We start from the raw sequence: 20,261 nt of genomic DNA on the forward strand, positions 1-20,261 counted from the left end.
GCAACATGAAATACAACAGGGACATGTCCAACAAGTAGATAACTGTAAAGACTACATGTTACCCGGAGAATACTGATGATCTGTAAGGAGTCACCCGCCACCATCACCTCATACTATTGCCTCCTCTCATTCCCTCTCTCTCTCTCTTTACCAAACACACGCGCACCACACTTCCTACGATGCAAGTTAGTGTGCGTATTTTTATGCAATGCTATGTACAGTCATCTATCCCAACAAACCCATCTTTACAATAGCCACCCTGTGTGCTTCTTTTTTTTGCACACTTTTCTAACTCACTACCATCATCACAGCTTCACTTGAACATGTATCTTTTTATCTCCCTCTCACTAACACAGATCGGCTCACATTTCTTTCTTAAACTGCAACTAGCTATTTACAGCTGGACATAATATCGAAGTTGGTATCTGAGCAACATTCTTACTTCTTACTTAAATTTTCTTGAAAATAGGGTTTCAACCATACGAAGTGTGGCTATTAAATAACGAGACTATTGCTGTAGAACATTTTATTTTAAATTTACACATATGTATTTAGTTATTATCACCTTCAATATACACACCTTCAATATTTCGGCAAAACGAAACTTACACCTCTTACACAAACGAAGGTTCCGGTCAGACAGATTTCTCTCACAAACACGTGAGTTGCTGCAATCGAAAGAGAAGGCTTTACGCTGCACAGCTGTCGGTCGTTAGGATTTGGGCACATGCATAGTTCTTCTGTTGCAGCATCAGTCTCGTTATCTAATAGCCACACCTCTTACTCTGACAGTAATGTTCGTCCAATATTGGATCTGTTACATGATTTTTGACAGTAACTTCGAAGATTTTTTTTTTTAACTAAAAGAACTGAAGAAACTTTCCATGCAAAAAAATGTTTTTCATATCCCAACCAGTTTTATTTTCTTCTTAAAATGCCTATTTTCTAATGCATTTCCATTTGTTTTTCTTTGGAAAAACGCATCCGTGTTCAGCTGTTAATGTGGAACGCCCTGATGTTGAATGGTTACTGCCACGCATAAGTAGTTTAGACCAAGAATTTAGTAACTATTTTGATTTTAACCATTTGTCTAACACTATATTTCTGCCATTTACGAAATTTACAAGACAATAATCTATTCTCATCTTAATTTCAGGTTAAATAAAACAGATAAAGTATCTCTGTTGAAAACTGATAGAAGTAGGTAAACATATAATCACGCTAGCCTTTCGGGAAAAAATCTTTTCTGGCCAATATAATAGCATATTACAACTATAACTCAGTTATTATTCATTTTTGACTCTTTTTTTTGTACCAGTTCTGGCCTGTCGCCCTCATGTTTACCTTTCTCAGCGCTTTATTACTTTTTAAGTTCTTTTATGCAACTCCTTATCGTGCGTGACTTACTTCTTCAACAGTAGTTGATGTAAGAGCGGCGGGCGGGACACCTGTTATTATTTTTCCTTCTTTTCACGGCTCTTTTTTTTCTATTTCTATGCTTTTGAAAGAGATTACCGTAGTCAAATAGCCAGAGGGCTTCCAATAGGACAATAGTTGTGTTAAAGTAAATATTGATTTAGTAGATTCAAGATAAAAAAAAAGGTACTAACTTTTTTCATCACCTACATCAGCATTTTTATATCATGTTTGCATTATCCATTCAATTTCTAGATTTATTATGTCTTTCTTCTTGTTTGGTGTCGGGTAAAATAGAGGTTGAAAAGATGTAGTACGAACATATGTCTACTAATGCGACAGAATGACGTGACCATTGTTGCAAGTTGCAACACGCTCTTCCTTTAGGTCAGAACAGGAATAGAAACAAAAATATATTAAAAATACAAGCCATTCTTAGTAATTTACAAAACTACCTGCATTTAATACCTGCTATTTGATTGTAAAATTACACATGACTGTCATTCGAGAACTGTGCGGATCTGTTAAAAAACAATAGTATTTTTATAAAAAGCGCTAACCTGCAACAATGTTAACCTTTTTTTTACCTCCCTAATGTTCAAAATAGAAATTTCCCCAGTATAACAGTTTTCAGGACTTCAAATACTCTCTGCTAACTAGGATAGAGCTAAAATAAATAACCAAATACTGCACTTACATGGCTCCAACATAGAGGGCTTCCTTCTTGTCGTCCAGGAAGAACGTCCTGTAGTACATTTTGCCGCATGTGAATTCTCTAACATGATCTGAAAGAAAACAAAAAAACTTTATTACAAAATGAACGCACAATAGGTTGAGCCTTTAGTAGAATGTAAATGAGGACACAACAACTCTACGAGGGTCTTTTGAAAAGTCCGTGCAAAAATAAAAACTACTTAATTTTTTGGGGTAAACCTTTTTTATTTTTCAACATAGTCTCCTTTTAGGCTTATACACTTCGTCCAACGCTGCTCTAGTTTGTTGGTCCCTTCCGAATAATAGGATTTGTCCAAGTCTGAAAAATAGCCATTCGTTTCTGCAATCACCTCCTCGTTTGAATAAAATCTTTTTCCCGCCAGCCATTTCTTCATATTGGGGAACAAATAGTAGTCCGAGGGAGCCAAGTCTGGAGAATAGGGGGGATGTAAAACGAGTTGGAACCCTATTTCCATTAATTTTGCGACCACAACTGCTGAGGTGTGAGCTGGTGCGTTGTCGTGATGGAAAAGGACTTTTTTGTGGGCCAATCGTGGGCGTTTTTCTTGCAGCTCGGTTTTCAAACGGTCCAATAACGATGAATAATATGCACCTGTAATAGTTTTACCCTTTTCCAGATAGTCGATGAGGATTATTCCTTGCGAATCCCAAAAGGCAGTCGCCATAATCTTTCCGGCCGAAGGAACGGTCTTCGCCTTTTTTGGCGCAGATTCCCCCTTGGTTTAGATTGTTCTTTGGTCTCAGGAGTGTAGTGATGTATCCATGTTTCATCCACAGTGACGATACGACGCTTAAAGTCCTGCGGATTCTTCTGGAACAGCTGCAAACCGTCCTTGCAACACTTCACACGATTTCGTTTTTGGTCAAGCGTGAGCAATCGCGGCACCCATCTTGCGGATAGCTTTGTCATGTCCAAATGTTGATGCAAAATATTATGTACCCGTTCATTCGAGATGCCCACAGCACTAGCAATCTCACGCACCTTCACTCTTCTGTCATCCATCACCATATCATGGATTTTATCAATGATTTCTGGAGTAGTAACCTCAACAGGGCGTCCAGAACGTTCAGCGTCACTTGTGCCCATATGGCCACTCCGAAAATTTTGAAACCACTTATAAACTGTTCTAATCGAAGGTACAGAGTCAGCATAATGTTTATCAAGATCTCTCTTTAGTCTCCTGAGGCGTTTTGCCTTTCATAAAGTAGTGTTTAATCCACACACGAAATTCTTTTTCGTCCATTTTTTGAAAATCACTCGACTTCTCGATTCAAACGAATGCCAAAGAAAGAAATAGACCGATCTGGCTGAAACTTGGTGTGTGTTCTTCCAAGAGATGCTACTAACTAAACGTAACCTCGATACGTGCCAGTAGTGCTATCTCTCTGACTTTGCACGGACTTTTCAAACGACCCTCGTATATCCCCCCTAACCATTCAGAAACTATCACATCAAGTTAAGTTAATGGTAGAAAGGAATTGAGCTAGAAATAGTGGCCAGAGTTTTGTATAGTAAAGGACGGGGACAATGTGGAAGGAAACTGCCGTGACGACAATCCATTAGAGGAAGACGTCGATAAAACGGAAACGGAAAAGGATGGAAATTAATAATAAAATAAAGGAATGGCGATTCTCCTAGCGAATAAAGAAAACTATAAACAATTTTTTTATTTGCATTACCATTTGATCTATTACTTTGTCGCCCGATAGTCCGGCGCCTAGATGACGGTCACCCAGATGTCACCCATCGTCTACGTCAACTGTCTTCGAAGACTAAAGCTTACCCTACAAAGCACAATACGATGCTCGTATTGCTCCGTTGCCAGCCAGTATATTTAGTCGTTCAGAAGAAAATTTTAATGTATCATTTTTTGGAGAGCTTGTTACATTTACAGAACACGCAACGATATTATTTTGAAGTGCGGCGTAGTTTCAACTGATATAACTGGACTGAATCCTTAGTACTCGTTGAGATGGTGCTATGGAGTCGAAATATCATTATTTGTACCTGGAGTACATTTTGTAGTCAAGTTTCCTGAAGAACAGCACTTCCCGTTATTGCTGTCAGGAGTCACTTATAGCTCACTGTCCAATGACAAAACTGTTCTGTAAAAGATCCGAGCACCAATGTCCTCCCACGATGAAAGACGTAAATTTAAAACTATATACGAGTATATATATAAGTAAATAAATAAAATAGAATAGAATAATATTTGCAAATATTGTAAAATAAATTAAAAAAAAATGATGCACTAATTATGTAGTGCAGTTAGCCGACATTAAACTAAGATATTTAATTGATTAGTGCTATTTTTTTTGTTCTAAAAGCATAAGAATCAGGAACAATAACGAACAAGTTCTTCTTTGAAATCTCAATTCCGAATATGAGACTTAAATAGACAATGCAAACTGCTTAAACATATCTGGGTTTTATTTAATATTAAATGTTTAAGAAGACGTTTCCAGCATGTTGAATAAAGTTTATTTTAGATATTAGTTTGGTTATAAAACTGTCCATGCAGTTTTGGTTTGTCACACAACATACTGGCAGAGTTTATATCCATAACTGCTTACAACTAAATAACTAACTTAAATTACGGATATGGCTAGATCTGCGATAGCATCTACCGGCTCTCTACTCCGCTGATCTATCCTGAATATCCTGTATTTACCAGCCAATCTAATAACCACTTACAGCTTTCCAATTCGTAAATAAAATCAGTAACACTTGGTGAAATTTTTTATATTTAAGCTAAACCTTTGCAAATGTTAATTTTTCTGCATTTTGTATTTTTTTTTTTATAAACTTAATTAAATTACGTCAAAATCTGAGTCATTGGCGCCCGGAGTTTTTTCCGCACACTTCCGGCCTCCGGATTGAGTTCGGTCAAAAGCTAATCCCTAATTTTTCTTAAAATTCTCTAATAACGTTTCATTTAGTTCCTAAATGTGAAGATGTAAGTTCCGAAGTGAAGCGGAAATGACCGGAGAGGCTGTTTTAACTGATGAAAGGATTTATTTATCAAAACTAGTATAGGTCTACTTCTACTACTTTCAAGAAATATTTTAAAAATTTAAGAAAGGTTGTTTTAGATTAATTAAATCAATACTTTTAAAAAACAAATACATATTTACTGAGTCTTTAATTTTTAAACTTAGGAGGGGAACGCACGGGGAAAGGCACAATAGTTACGAGAATAACTTTACTAGGATTACAAGAATCCCTTGAGGATGACTCAACAGCCATGTTGAGTTTATTAAAGCTTTGTTGATAACAAATTATAAAAACAATGTTTTAAAGCAAAGTTTATCATTCAAAATAATCCGTACAAATCCCTAAATTATTTTGCTACAATCTCTCTCGTAAAAAATAAAAAAATTCTGAGCAGATTGATAAAACAAGAGAAACAATAACTATAACTTATGTTTAAAAATATTTAAAGTAAATAACAGTTTGAAAATACGCCCTAAGTAGGGCTGAAACTTCCCCCTGCAAGTATTTCCTCTTTACACTATTTAGTTTATCCAAGTTTTAGTGGGTTGTTTGGGAAGGCGGCGAAGAGCGGATGGAATAAACAAGAGGGTGCGTCAGTGCTTAGAATCAATGATGATTACAGAGGACTATGAACAGAAGTGGTATGTTATTCTGAAATTGGACTACTCATAATGCTAACAAAATATTTAGACAATAAACTTAATACCTCCGTGCGTACAATCCTTCTTCTGTTTACCTTTGATTGCTACATTAATTTTGTTTTATTTTAATGGCATCTTTCTTTGAGTTGGTCGTGTCCGCTGCATAGGTTTGATTCGAACCAGATTTGGCCGTCAGCTGATTGAATTTCAAAGCGTAGAATAATGGAATATTTATACTTTTTTTTTTTCGAAAGCAACTACTTCGAAATAATGTTTCAGTAGAGGCCTTAAAGATAACCGCGCAATACGCTACAACACAAATTATTTTGCTCATTTCGCCAAGTAAACTGTGCAGTATGGAATAATACATTACGGTCCAGTATGCACATGCTGTGGGTATATAAATTCGCTCTGAAAGGGTACTTTGGAGTAAATCTATCCGCATGAAGATTAAAAAAAGGCTCTTCCACGTTTTCTTGGAGAATATAACCCTCTACGCGGCAGAAACTTGGAGCCTAACAAAGAAAATGGAAGATAGGCTATTGGCCTTAGAAATGGATTTCTGGAGAAGAAGCTGTGGGGTCTCCAAGATATGGTACGTGCCTAATCCGGAAATCCGAAGACGTGTTGGAATACAAAAGAACATTTTGTATTCCATTGAAACACGGAAATTAAAATGGTACGGCCACGTGATGCGTATGACTGGCGAGAGATGGCCTAGGAAAATGATAGATTTCATTCCTAGTGAGAGGAGAAGGAAAGGAAGGCCTAGGAAAACTTTGATGGAGGGAATAACCGAGGGAATGGCCTCTAGAGGCCTTCGGGAAGGGCAGTGGGAGGACAGGAAATCTTGGACTTTGGGCATTGGGGATAGATATGATTCCCTAGGAATTGTCTTTAACCCCTTAAAAAAAAAAATTATTTATTTTATTTTTTATGATTTAAGGAGCGTCAACATCTAAGGTTATTGGCGCCCGGAGCTTTTTTCAAAGCACTGCCGGCCTCCGGACAGTATTCTCTCTTTACAGACAACCCTAACTCTAATCCAGGGCTGGATTCGAACCCGGGATCTCCACATGATGATCCAATACGCTAACCGCATAGCTAATCCCTTCCCTATTAATAATTTATTTTTATTATTCTTTTACTCTTTTTTTCGGCGCATCGACAGCTTGGTCATTAGCGCCGACTCGTTTCGTTAAACCACTCCTCCCCCGCCATATCCTTTACAGCTTCCACTGGGTAGAGTCGCGAGATTCTGGAGCACATCTTCTCTCTTCAACTCTGTTGTTTTTTTTTTTTTTTTTGTTTTTTTTTTGGCGCATCAACAGCTGAGGTCATTAGCGCCCGGAGCTTTTTCCAGTGCACTGCCGGCCTCCGGACAGTGTTCTCTCGTCACAGACAACACTGTCCATCACCGGACAGTGAGCTGTAAGAAGCTCCTAGGAAGAGAAAATCTAAGGGTCAGCTGCTGGATTCGAACCCGGGACCTCCGCGTGGGAGTCCAGTATGCTAACCTCATAGCTAATCCCTTCCCTCAACTCTGTTGTTATTATTATTCAAATTAAGACTCAATCGACAATGCTACCTTCTACGTCTCCAACCTAACAATTGAAAATCACCTCAATATTCCTTTCCTACCCGATGTAATCTCAATCCGCTATACAAAAAAATCCGCAACACCTTATCTCCACACCAAAATCGCTTAATCCGTCAACTCTTTCCAGGAACATTTCCTGATATTACTCCTCAACGTCTTAAGCGACAATGGCCACTTGATTTGCTCAAGTTAATTGCATTAAAATTATTGAATCTCTCCTGTCTACTGAATTAAAATATTGTAAACTGACGCATAAATAATATTAAATAAATAATGCTGCCCAATCGAGGAATGAAAAGTTGCTGATATTACATTCATATTCTGCATAATTTTCTACAAAAAAAGTAAGAGAGAAAATAAATTAATAAATACTGTTTTTGAGCCTTATTTCGATAATTATTTTTGGCGTTTATAGTTCATATATTAAACCAGTTTCATGAACAAGGCATTTTACTGTAGAGTAACTGATAATTTCGTGTTTCCGAAGTAATAATTCAGTCAGTACGATTGCAGAATAACTGTAATTCTGTTCCATTAATGTTCATCAAATGTTTTATGATTGCTTAGCGCCGTGATATAAATGTTATTTTTAATTAGCGCACTTGGAACTGGTTAATTTCCAATGTTTACGGCAATATCCAAATGTGCAATAAATACTTGGAGGTAGGCGACGGTGCAATAATTTCTCTACCATGTACATTTGGTGTCCACAATTACAGGAGGCGGTCAGCCGGCGTTAGTAAAGACACAAATCAGTCTGGGTGAGCCGGCCATAGTTTGGCATAACGGTAACATAGTGTAATGTTGGCCCATGCAGGGGCTAAAGTAGCAGATTTATATTGTTACTGCTGTAATTATCGCATTACTGGGCAATAGGGTGCCCTAGTCCGCCGGGAGTAGTACCTAGTTACTAGTAAAGGGCGACAATTACTTTCCAAAAGTGAAAAGAGGAAATCTATCGTCCCTTTCTGACTCCCTTTGTTCGGGCAGCTGAAACTTCCAAAACATTCAAACTCCCCCAACCTTCTTCCAGTCCAACTAGCGGACGTTCCCTAACTGGACAGTGGTGGGTACGTGCGAACATTTCTACACTAAAACCCTACATCCTCCAAACGATACTTCTCCACGCACGCACATTACTGTTTAGGGATTAAATAAATGGAATTTCAGAATAGGCATCAAATCCGCCTGTAATAATGTCTAACGACACTGACACGCTCTGGCGCCCCCATAGGATTTTCATTTGGTCAAAGCGTAACCATTTAGTGCGAGGGTTACTGGGGGTGCAACTGGAAGATTAGAAGGACTTAAAGGTTGATACTGTATGATAATAATTGGAGGGACGCAGGCGTAAATGGGCTTGTAGAACTTCAAAGCTATTTGAACATTTTATTAAATAAATAAATAAAAAAAATGATCTCTTTAATTGCTTTAGAGGGATTAAGACTTTTCTGGATATTATTTTTAAACCAAATAAGCGTATTTTAAAAAAATCTAGGGTAAATCTACCATTTTTTAATGTCCACGAATTTTTTTCCAATAAACAATAATTCTCTGTAAATATAAATAATGAATTAGGGAATTGCTACGTTTCCATATCCAGGTTAAATACAGTTTCAGAATTTATTTTAAATTTTACGCTCGTACATGTTTAAACATGTATAAAACATGGAAGTTAAATAATTAAAAAAAAGGAAAATTGAAGCAATTTTTAATTGTATTCTCCTGAATTTAATTGAAACTAATATAATCATTTTTAGTGGCTAAATTTAAATCCACCATTATCTAAAGGCTAATATACCCATAAAATACTGGTGATTATTCAAATGAATGCGATATTTAAAAATTAATAATCAGGTGCAAAAACCCAAACGACTCTCTCTTACCTCAGTTAAAACGTAGTGACATTTTCTTTAAGCTTATTCTAAACGGATATTTTACATCGAAATTTGACATGTACAATGCAATAAAGTATTACTGTTGTAGAAAAGATGTAGAAGTTATCATAGTTTTTCCTTTATCTTTTTTTATGGTCTTACATTTTGTTTAAATGAATCCCTTTGGCTGGAGCCAAAGAAAATCACAGAAAATTAGAAAATGGCTTTCATTAAAGTCGCACAATTCTAGATAAAACAAAGAAAGAACACTTCTTCATTGGGCCTCCTAAACATGACAGGATAGCCTGGGCAGACCTGCATCGGCTTAGATTCGGGCTCTTCGGAGTAGAAAAACTTTCGTCTTCATACTTAACCAAAGTGGCTCTTTCTTATAAAGCTCCTAAGTCTAATTAAACCGATAGGTCTGTGGACAGAGTATCAAAAAAGAACATTTAGGTAAAGTAGGCTCGGACACCTAATTATAGATTAAAGCAGCTCGCAGAGTAGATATTAAAACTGTCCGGTAGAGTAGATCGTCAAAAACTGCACGAAAAAGCGTAACATTGAATATATTATTTATGATTCTTCGTGATTAGGTTATATTTCACAAATTTAATAAAGACTGATCTATCTCAAAAGATCATTTCTCTCAGTCTCAGTACAATTTTTAAAGAGTATTTTTGGTGAAATACTAATAGAATCTCAGACTACGACTATAATTCTCTTATCGCAATTTTACTATAAATAAAATTGATTATTATTCATATTTATTATAAGTTATTATTTATTTTTTAAAAGTTATCTGCTATTTTTCCCAAAGTTCATTTGAATGTATTTCTTCTTGGATTAATCATCATCTTAGTGCGATTTTCTACAGTTCTTTTGAATTAGTTATGAACGCCTTCATTTGGCTCAGGTCTTTTGCTCAGATCTCTTTATTAGGAACTTCCTTTGATATTTCAAAGACTTTAATCTAAAACATAATTACATTCATAACTTTTTACATAAAAAAAAAAATAAATCAACGACAGAGTAAATTAGTAGTGAAAAGTCGGTTACGCAAAATCCCATTTTCTGCATTTACACCCCTCAGTTCAGGGTAGGGTTTGATTAAATACAAAAAAAAAATCCATATGGTCTTGAAGCTCAATAAATGCGCAACTTTTTCTGAAATTATGTGATTCCTTGATTCATTAACCATTGAGAAAATGCAGTTGAAAATTTTAACAAAAATCATTGAGAACGAAATTTTTAGACATTCAAGTAAAAATTTCACTGTTGTAAGAATCGTTTTGAGGCTCTGTACCAAACAAAATTTATAGGAAATTTAATGCTCTTTCGTTTGGAATAAGCAGATTTGTTTTAGGATAAAAGATAGAAAAGTTACGGCCGTTTTTATGGCGAAAAAAGCGAATATCGACGGAAAAGTTAAAAATGCAAATATCTTGGACACTATTGAGAATCGGGCGAAACTGAAGAGAATATTTTTTGTTGCATTTGAGCTGTTGAATCACCTCCCGAAGTTTCGACCACTCCTCCGTAAACACCCAGTATAGTACATAACAATGGGCGGAGCGAAAAAAAAAAGGTGAACATACATGGATGCATTTTTTTGCATAATTTAATAATTCATCAAATACCTACTGATGTAAAATTAGAAAATGGTATTTTAACTATAAAAAATTTGCCATTAAATAATTGACCAATCACAATTAAGAATGAAGATGTAGAATGTGTATGGGTAATGTCGGTATATATTAGGCCAATCAAAAGATGGGCATTACAAAGTTAATGACAATGTCCAATGTAAGTAGACCCCTCCCCATTCGAAAATATTTTTATAATTTAGTCCAGTAAGCAATGAGCTTGGTTACTTTATGAAATTTCATCTTCCTTCACAAAAATTTAAAAAAAAAATATTTTTTTAGAGAGAACACCAAATTTAAAAAATTCACACCGGAAATACTGAGACAGGAAGAAAATTAACTAAACTAAGAATTAATTAAACACCCCGCCCTTGCGTTTCTACTCGCTGACTAAATGTGGGGATCCATAGGAAGGAGAATAATATCTTTTTTTTTCTTCTTTTTTTAGCGCCAGCGCTGTTCGTATTCAGTATCGATATTCGAGTATCGAGCATTCCTGGCAAAGGAATTTAATTATAATTGTATTACAATAATCTGTAAAAAATAAAAAAAATTCAAATATTCCAAATATTTTTTAAAATTAAAAGAGTAATTAACTTTTTTTTTTGTTCCGCAATTTAACAGACGGTTTAGGTAACATTGTCTAAAGATATTTGTGAATTTTCTTTATAATATTTAGGGCTTTTAAAATAAATATCTTCTATTTTGGAAGGCTTTTAGGACACATGTTCTATCAACTTTAGGATATCCTTCAGCTGGGTTAATAACTGGAAAATTATGCACACAAAAACAATGTTATAAATGATTTATGCTCGTATTTGGTTATGAGTTAGAACTTAGAGATTAGAAGTAAGAGAAAGATTTGTGAGAAGTTAACTCCAAATTTTTAATAGGATGAAAAAGTAATTGCCATTTCAGTCTAGTAAACTTTATTCTGCCGAGCTTTCGACTCTAGGGACTAGGTCATCTTCAGGGCTGTGGAACATTTTTACAGTTTGTTAACAATGATTCTATTAAAATAATAATATAATATGTATAATATAATGAAATTTACAAAAAATTATTTACCTAGTTTACAAAGTAATATTTTTACATTACAGGGTTGGTGTGTCTTCTGTCTTGTCTGTTCATGGAGTGAGTGTGATCGGTCTGTTGTGTGATATGTGTTAGGTTGTGTGGAAGTCAGTGTTGCCAATTGTCAAGTATTTTGTAGTAAATTTGCCTATATGTTGTTTAAATTGTTCGTGTCTGTTTTGAAATTTAAACTGTTTTCTGTCTTAGATACATATGTACGAGGTGTGTTCAAAAAGTAACGGGAATTTTCGTTTTTTGAAAAAAATATTTATTTATTCATCTACATTAATATTGTCGCCTTCAAAGTAGTCCCCTTCGCATACAATACACTTGTGCCAGCGCTTTTTCCAATCCTCGAAACACTTCTGAAACTCGATCTTTGTGATAGCTTTCAGCTCTTTCAGGGATTCGCTTTTAATGTCATCTATGCTTGTAAAACGACGGCCTTTTAATGTTCTCTTTATGTTTGGAAATAGAAAAAAGTCACATGGAGCCATGTCTGGCGAATATGGAGGCTGGGGCATCGTTAAAGTTTTGTTTTTGGCCAAAAATTCACGAACAAGCAATGAAGTGTGAGCAGGTGCATTATCGTGGTGCAAAATCCATGAATTGTTTTGCCACAAATCCGGGCGTTTTTTTCGGATCGCTTCACGCAAACGGCGTTGAACTTGTAGGTAGTACTCCTTATTGATTGTTTGACCTTGTGGCAAGAATTCATGATGCACTATGCCATTAAAATCGAAGAACACAGTGAGCATAACCTTCACATTCGACCGCCCTTGTCGAGCCTTTTTCGGTCTTGGCGATCCAGAATGCCTCCACTGGGACGATTGAGCCTTAGTTTCGACATCATATCCGTAAACCCATGTTTCGTCACCTGTTATAACACGTTTCAGTAGATCCGCATCGTTGTCGACTTCATTGAGTGACTCTTGAGCAACTTCCATTCTCCGCTGTTTTTGTTCGAAATTCAACAATTTTGGAACAAATTTTGCTGCCACACGTTTCATACCCAAAACATCCGAAAAAATTTCATGGCATGAGCCAATTGATATGGCAACATCATCAGCGACTTCTCTGATTGTGATTCGGCGATCGTTCATAACCATTTCTTTCACTTTTTTCACGTTTTCATCGGTTGTTGATGTGCTTGGACGTCCAGGTCGTTCATCTTCAACGTTTTCGCGGCCATCTTGGAAACGCTTATACCACTCGTAAATCCTTGTTTTACTCATAGCAGAGTCACCATATGACTTTATTAACATTTCACACACTTTATTGCACTTTATTTCATTTTTTACGCAAAATTTAATACAAATTCTTTGATCCATTTTTTTTAACAAACAAAAATCGCCAAGCTCGAAAAACACGTCTAACCTTAACGGCTGCCACTTAAGAAGTAAACAATGAATATTACTGAAAATTTTATCGTACTTCAGGGGCATGTGTACCAACATAATAAAAAAAAAAATTTTACAATCAGACTCTCCAAACCCGCGAAATTTAAAAATTCCCGTTACTTTTTGAACACACCTCGTATATCATTTGAAATGGCAATTATTTTGTCATCCTATTGGAACTGTGAATCAGTCACTAAAAAGAATGAACAACAGTTGCAAATTTTTGCTATAAGTTGCAACGAATAAGTTGAAATCAAAGTTTTATAACCAGTTTAAAATGCCACTTTTTTGTTCTGTTTTGTTATTCAGTTAGCAATTTAAATGTATTCAACTGTTGTCTTAAGCGTGTTGTTATTAAATAAGCTTATTTGGGATTGGATTTTTTTTTTCCTTACTTTAGTACTCCTCCTAAAATCCCTGCCTTTGGTCCCAAATGTGTTCAGGCCACACTAGTCTGTAGTACAAAGGTATTACTAGACTACAGATGCAGAAGAGGGAGGCGAAACTGGGGCCGTAACAGCTGTTTATGTCCCCAACATAATATCCAATTAAAGCAAATGTAGTGTGAACGAAGTTATCGAGTGCGGGCGTGCCAATGGACTGGCTGCGTACAATGTCCGCAGTGAAAGGAAGTCCAAATGAAAGAAAAAAAGGTTCCAATACTCTTGGGACGATTCTTCTTCAGGTTCCTTGCTTCGTAGTTTTATTCTATCTTATTTTACTATTATTATTTGTTGATATTCTAGATTAAATATCTTAGGAGTACTGCTCAAGTGCCTTCAACGACAGTGCACAAGCAGATGATCGGGTCTGGCATCCAGATTTACTGTACAAGCTCAAACAGAATCCTCCCTCATACTTACTACCTCATTCTATGTCTTATCTTCCCATGAGGTACTTCTGGAATAATGGGGGTTCTACCAACTCTTCCTTTAACCCAGTGGAAGCTGGTGTTCCTTAGGGTAGTATTCTTAGACCTATTCTCTTCATTACATACACCTCAGATCAACCTCCACCTATGCTGACAATGTAGCTATTCTCTCTCCTCATTCTGACACAGTACAATCAACTCAGTACCTAAATTTTTTTGGGACTACAGAGAATCAAAGTTAATAAACAAAATTACCAGAATGTAACATTCACCCTCAGAAGTAAAATTCGCCCTCCTATTTACGGCAAAGAGACTGCACTTCCTTGGGCAGACACAGTGAAATACCTTAGACTTCACATTGACAAAAGACTAACGTAGAATCCATCTGTTCACTAACACTAGCCATCAAAAGACACAACACTCACTACGGAAACACTCGAAATATGGGGATAATCCAAACATTCCAATATCTACCATCTCCGGTCAACCAAACTCATAAAACCAAAATTCTCATAAAACTTTCTTTGGTTCAAAAAATTATCCTACCAAAAAAAAAAGCCGATAGCCATAATTACGGTTACTTCTTGTTACAATGTTGGTAAAAAAATGACCATGAGAACAGTTTTATTCCTGTAACAGCTAAAATAAATAATATAGAATCGCTCAACCAGTAATTTGTTGATAACCTCTCTTACCAAGCAACATGAATTACGTTCAGATAAATTATTCATTCAATAAACAAATAAAGCAAATTAAAAAATGTATATATAAAAAATAGAGGATGCGAGCGTGCTAGATGTAATTAAAGAGATTACGTATTATATTACTGGCCGGATAAACTGAGATTATATATATTTTTTTTAATTTTTTATATTTAGTTGAAAGGGACGGTTATATTGGGAGATTTAATTGTTCAGGATCGTGTAGGCGGTGGATTGTTTTGAAATGGAAAATTTAACCGTACTGATCCTAGTCACTTTTCCCCATTATTTGAAAATAAAGTAAAATGTTTATCTTTTTCAGGCGGGCTTTACTTCCCACTACCGGCTACAAATAAATCTAAGGCTTAGATCGAGAATCGAACCCAGTGACGCAATATAATACTTAGCTTTGCGGGCAGCGCTTTTAAACTGTTTGGCTAACCTAAGATCTTTTAGTTTTCCAATTTATTATTTATTTCTGTATTTATTTGAGCTACGTTTTCCGGCATTTTAAACCGGCAATCACTTTCTTGTCGAAAGATTGCTCTGAAATCCGCTCACAAGTCTAAAAAATGCAACAGCTCTAGCAACAACTAATGGCTCCAGAGTATTGAACTGGATTAATCTCCAGGAAATCACAACTTTTGATAACACATCTCTTCCCACCCAAGATGACATACGTACTTGAACCAAAGATTCTTTTAGTATTAGATCAATCAATCAATATTTCTGCTAGTAAGTTCATGAATCTTCATCCTCTCGTTGGTCGCCTCTCACTTCAGATTCTGTCTAATGATTTTCTTTGACATCTTCGAGAATGTGGCCGTGTCATCTATCTAAATATTCAATTGCTTGCACTCTGATTTTCATTTCTTTACAGTTCATTGTACGATGATAGTGTTTTACAAAACAAGAGTCAGAAGTTGACGCGGTTTAATTAAAACAAAACTATTATATTATGCATAAGCTATTAGTAGAATACAATAAACGGTGGCTGAAAATAAATTTAGGTAAAACAGAATAGCTTAATTCACATTGATGGATTAGGAATTCAATCCAGAACATATGCATTTTCTGTTATTTCAACTCCATTCTCAAAACAAGTAGAGTAGGCAACGTCGGAAAAATTATAGGAAAATTGAATCCAGTTTTCTGGACCACCAATATCCTCTAACAATTAATAAAAGTCGATATACTCTTCCTTGGTCTAAGGTAAGGGCCTACAAGAAAATGTCACTTTAATCGAAATAAACTTCTAGAACAGATCGGCTAGAAAAACCTTGTTGCAAAAAATAAGTAAAGATAGATTTCGAGTATAGAAGGAGGTGTCATGGAAGTGACTGAGAGGTAAAAGTCAATATCAGATGCCACAGCATGACAGCTTTTTTGACTGTTGATGTACAGAAAGGTAAAAGTCACTTTAGAATATTATATATTGAAATATTATTTATTCTAAGTATTAATCAGTGCATTTAAGTAGAGGAAATCATAGTTTCTGTTTTATACGAAGAGAAGCAACGTTAAAACTTATCGAAAATTAGTAAATTTAATGAAGAATAATTAAATTTACAATAAAATTTACTTCTCTGCATTTAATTACATATAAGTTAGTTATGATTTCTCTCAGCTTATGATAGTAAATTGGATGTTAATTTAATACAAATTCATCAAACTAATTAAAATAGGGAAATTACTGGAGGCAAGTAAGACAAGTCTGCTACAATATTAACGCTATAAAATTTTAATACGTAAATATAACACAGAAGTTTGGTGCACAAATTTGTCGCAGAAACATAGAAACTAGGTGACATTACGAGCTCGTAGTTAATTTAACAAAGCTTAGCCATCTGGTGACTTCTGTTTAATCATAAATTAAAACCTCTCGCTTTCAGGGTAACATACGTGGCAAGTATAAACACATCTGCTATCTGTATCTGCTACCTTAACTGCACCACATATTAATAACATTATCAACCTTTTTTTAAATGAAAAATAAATAAATAGTAATCACTTTAATGCAAAAGTGAAAAATAACAATTTCTGGGGCAAAAAAAGAGTAAAAAGTAAAGTAATCGCCTATTTTTTAGTCGGGGCTTAACTCCAACTACTGATTACGTTCTAAGGCAAAAAATGCAAAAAAAATAAAAACAATAACAATAAATTAAGATGATAAGTAGCCAGAGTAAATTCCTAATTTTGCAACCCTAAAACTTGTCTTGACGAACTACTCCAAATATCACAGACTTTTCCATATCATGGTAACAAAATGAAGGTAGAACATGTTGCAGATACATCATTGTAACGGCGCTCATAGTAAAATTTTGACTTAAAAGACAACTAAAGAGTATTTTTATCTCTTAAAAAAATACGAAAGATAAATAACTCTAAACGTATGAAAAGATAATGGTTGGAAGTGATGAACTTAAAGAACTTTTCGGAGAACTAGAAGTAAGTAGTTCATATGAATACAAGAAGATGGCTTGGGCAAGACCAACAACAGCTGTCTCAAAAGAGGCGACCAAAGAAGAACCGTAAATAGATGACCAGAGGGTGCAAGAAGTTGAGGTTGACTCCGCCTAAGATGGTTGGATGATGTGAGAGCAAAACTTTTAAACTGGTTTAAGAAGAAGGTGACAGTTAGCGACAGATTGAGAAGTTGAGGTTAACCTATCCAAGGTAGGTTCAATTCTTTTTTTTTTTTTTAAGCGCTGATCCCTTGAAAACTTTATAGGTTTTAGGCATTCACTCCTCTCACAGTCAGCATGTGCTAAGAAGTAAAGGCTGTTAGGTGATGGCTTGGGAAATATATCTACTGTTGACTTTAGGAAATTCACAGTAAGTATTTTTGTAGGGTATTGGCTGGGTAGAAGTTTTACTCAACAGCTGCTATTGCCATATCATTATGACCTGCTCCCAAGGTTGCTTAAGATGAGAGGTAGTTTTTTATTTCATTAGCCTCCTAAGCATCTTCAATGAGTATCAAGCCTTCTATAGAGGTAATAGGCTACATTATCTGACAATTTCGTAAGCCTTAATTTGGCCTTCTATGTTGTAAGAGCCTGGAAACTATTTGCCAACCTTGAGCAATTCTTAAGCAAATCTGGTCCTGAATTTTATTATTTATTACGACACTTAGCCTTAACCTTAGTATAGTCTTAATTTATCGTCAAGAATCTAACAAGATCATGACTGAGATAAAATCATTTTCCCTAAACTTAATTACAGCACCGCGCATTTATTTGCAGCTATTTCTCCGACCAAATTTGTAAAAATTTTATCTAAACATCAAGTTAAACAAGAGATATTGAAAAATATAACAAAAATTGGGGTAGAATTGTCCAGATTTGGATAGATTATTATGTATCGAAATTGGGCTATTACAGAAACGAGAAGAATATTTACATCTAGAATGTATTGTGTAATTGGAGACGTAGAAGAGCGTGTTAACTATTGTTTCTAGAATTTTAAAGTCAGAGTTTTAATTGTAAGTTTTAAAGTCGGTTGATGTTCGATTTTTTTGCACTTCAATTGAATGCGTATGTCCAAATTGAGTTTAGAAAGGCAGTACACAGATTTATTTTACATCTAGGACAATGTTAATTCTGGTAAACTGATTAGAAGCCAACTTTTCCCTTTACTCGAAGATGAGTGAACACAGAACAAATTCCTCCTCAACAAAGTGATCATTAGGCCGATGATACACTAAGCCTGTACCGTCTGGAGCCTGTCCATTATTAGTAACATCAAGAAACTACGAAGTGTGTGGCTACTAAATAACGAGACTGATGCTGCTACAGAAGAACTATGCATGCGCCAAATCGTAACGACCGACAGATGTGCAGCGTAAAGCCTTCTCTTTCGATTGCAGCGTCTCACGTGTTTGTGAGAGAAATCTGTCTGACCGGAACCGTCGTTTGTGTAAGAGGTGTTAGTTTCGTTTTGCCGAAAACATGATACTACACATGTAGTAGAGCAACGAATTGTCGTGAAATTACACATGAAACTGGGTAAAACCGCTACTGAAACTTATATTTTATTAAAAGAAGTTTATGGCGATGAATGTTTATCACATGCGCAAGTTTTTGAGCGGTTCAAGCGTTTCCAAGATGGCCGAGAAGACGTCGGAAATGATGACCGCCCGGGTCGCCCTTCCACGTCCAAAACGGATGAAAATATCGATTATAATTAATCATCATTACTACCGTGAGGTGCTTGCTCAACTCAGTGAAAGAGTAAGGAAAAAACTACCCGATTTGTGGAAGAACAAGTCACGGGGTTCTCCATCAAGACAACGCGCCGGCTCACACTGCATTGTCTTTCAAGACGATTCTAGCCAAGTGCAACATCCCAGTTTTAGGCCATCCGCCTTATTCGCCTGACCTGGCTCTATGTGACTTTTATCTGTTCCCCAAAGTCAAATCTGCATTAAAGGAACACGATTTCAGTCCTTTGAAGCTGTAAAAGGAAAAGCGACACGCGTCAAACAGGAACTCACGGAAAAAGACTTCCAGCACTGATTCGAACAATGGTAAATTCGCATGGAGCGTTGTAGGGATAGGGGAGGGGTGTATATTGAAGGTGATAATAACTAAATATGTATAAATTTAAAATAAAATGTTTTACAGCAACAGTCTCGTTATTTAATAGCCACACCTCGTACAAACAACTCAGAAGAAATTTTGAGAATTGTGACAGAATCTCCTCTAAGTAAGAGTCGACTATAAAACAGTATGTATTGATATCTGCAGTTTTATTCAATTATCGAGTTAAATGAAAAGATATTGAAAAAAATAAGATTTAACTTGAGAAACTATAAAATAATTAAGTGTAGCAATCAAAACTTGTTTAAAACAGTTATTTTTAGATTAGTAAATCTAGAAATAATTTCCAGATTTGTTTTATATTTTTATATATTACTATATACTAAATTAAACTTCTCTTCGAATGGAATGTATAAAAAAGGGGAAAGTGAAAACACATTAAATAACACGTTGGAAAACATTCCTCCCAAAAAAAGTAAAAGACAGAATAATTTTTCCCAATAAATGTAAGTTATATGGTAACCAATGTTCATTACAAGGCACCCCTCGCAGTGGTTGCGCCTGGCTTGATTAAAAAAATGTCCTCCCATTACGAACTGTTCGTAGAGATTTTTTTCATTTTTATAAACAGAAAAACAGAGCCGAGGTAGAGGGGATAAAAAATAACAGCATATATACTTCTTTTTTTTTAATACTTTTTTGTAGAAGAGCGAGGTGAAATATTGCGGAGGTGAGAGACCTTCGTCCATTTATTTCCATTAACA

General features: G+C 35.5%; 1 protein-coding gene across 3 annotated transcripts in view; it reads right to left on the reverse strand.

The window, feature by feature from the left end:
• The window catches only part of Sema2a (Semaphorin 2a), a 658,355-nt gene that overhangs the window by 240,112 nt on the left and 397,982 nt on the right, over positions 1-20,261 (reverse strand). For all 3 annotated transcript variants that reach the window (XM_074122059.1, XM_074122061.1, XM_074122060.1), the window contains exon 2: positions 2,114-2,201. In XM_074122059.1, the coding sequence (XP_073978160.1) occupies positions 2,114-2,201 (88 nt within the window). The remainder of the gene's footprint in view (positions 1-2,113; positions 2,202-20,261) is intronic.

The sequence above is a fragment of the Rhodnius prolixus genome, unplaced genomic scaffold (assembly GCF_049639745.1).
Source record: "Rhodnius prolixus isolate KJV_2025 unplaced genomic scaffold, Rpr scaffold_8, whole genome shotgun sequence".
Lineage (NCBI taxonomy): Eukaryota > Metazoa > Arthropoda > Insecta > Hemiptera > Reduviidae > Rhodnius > Rhodnius prolixus.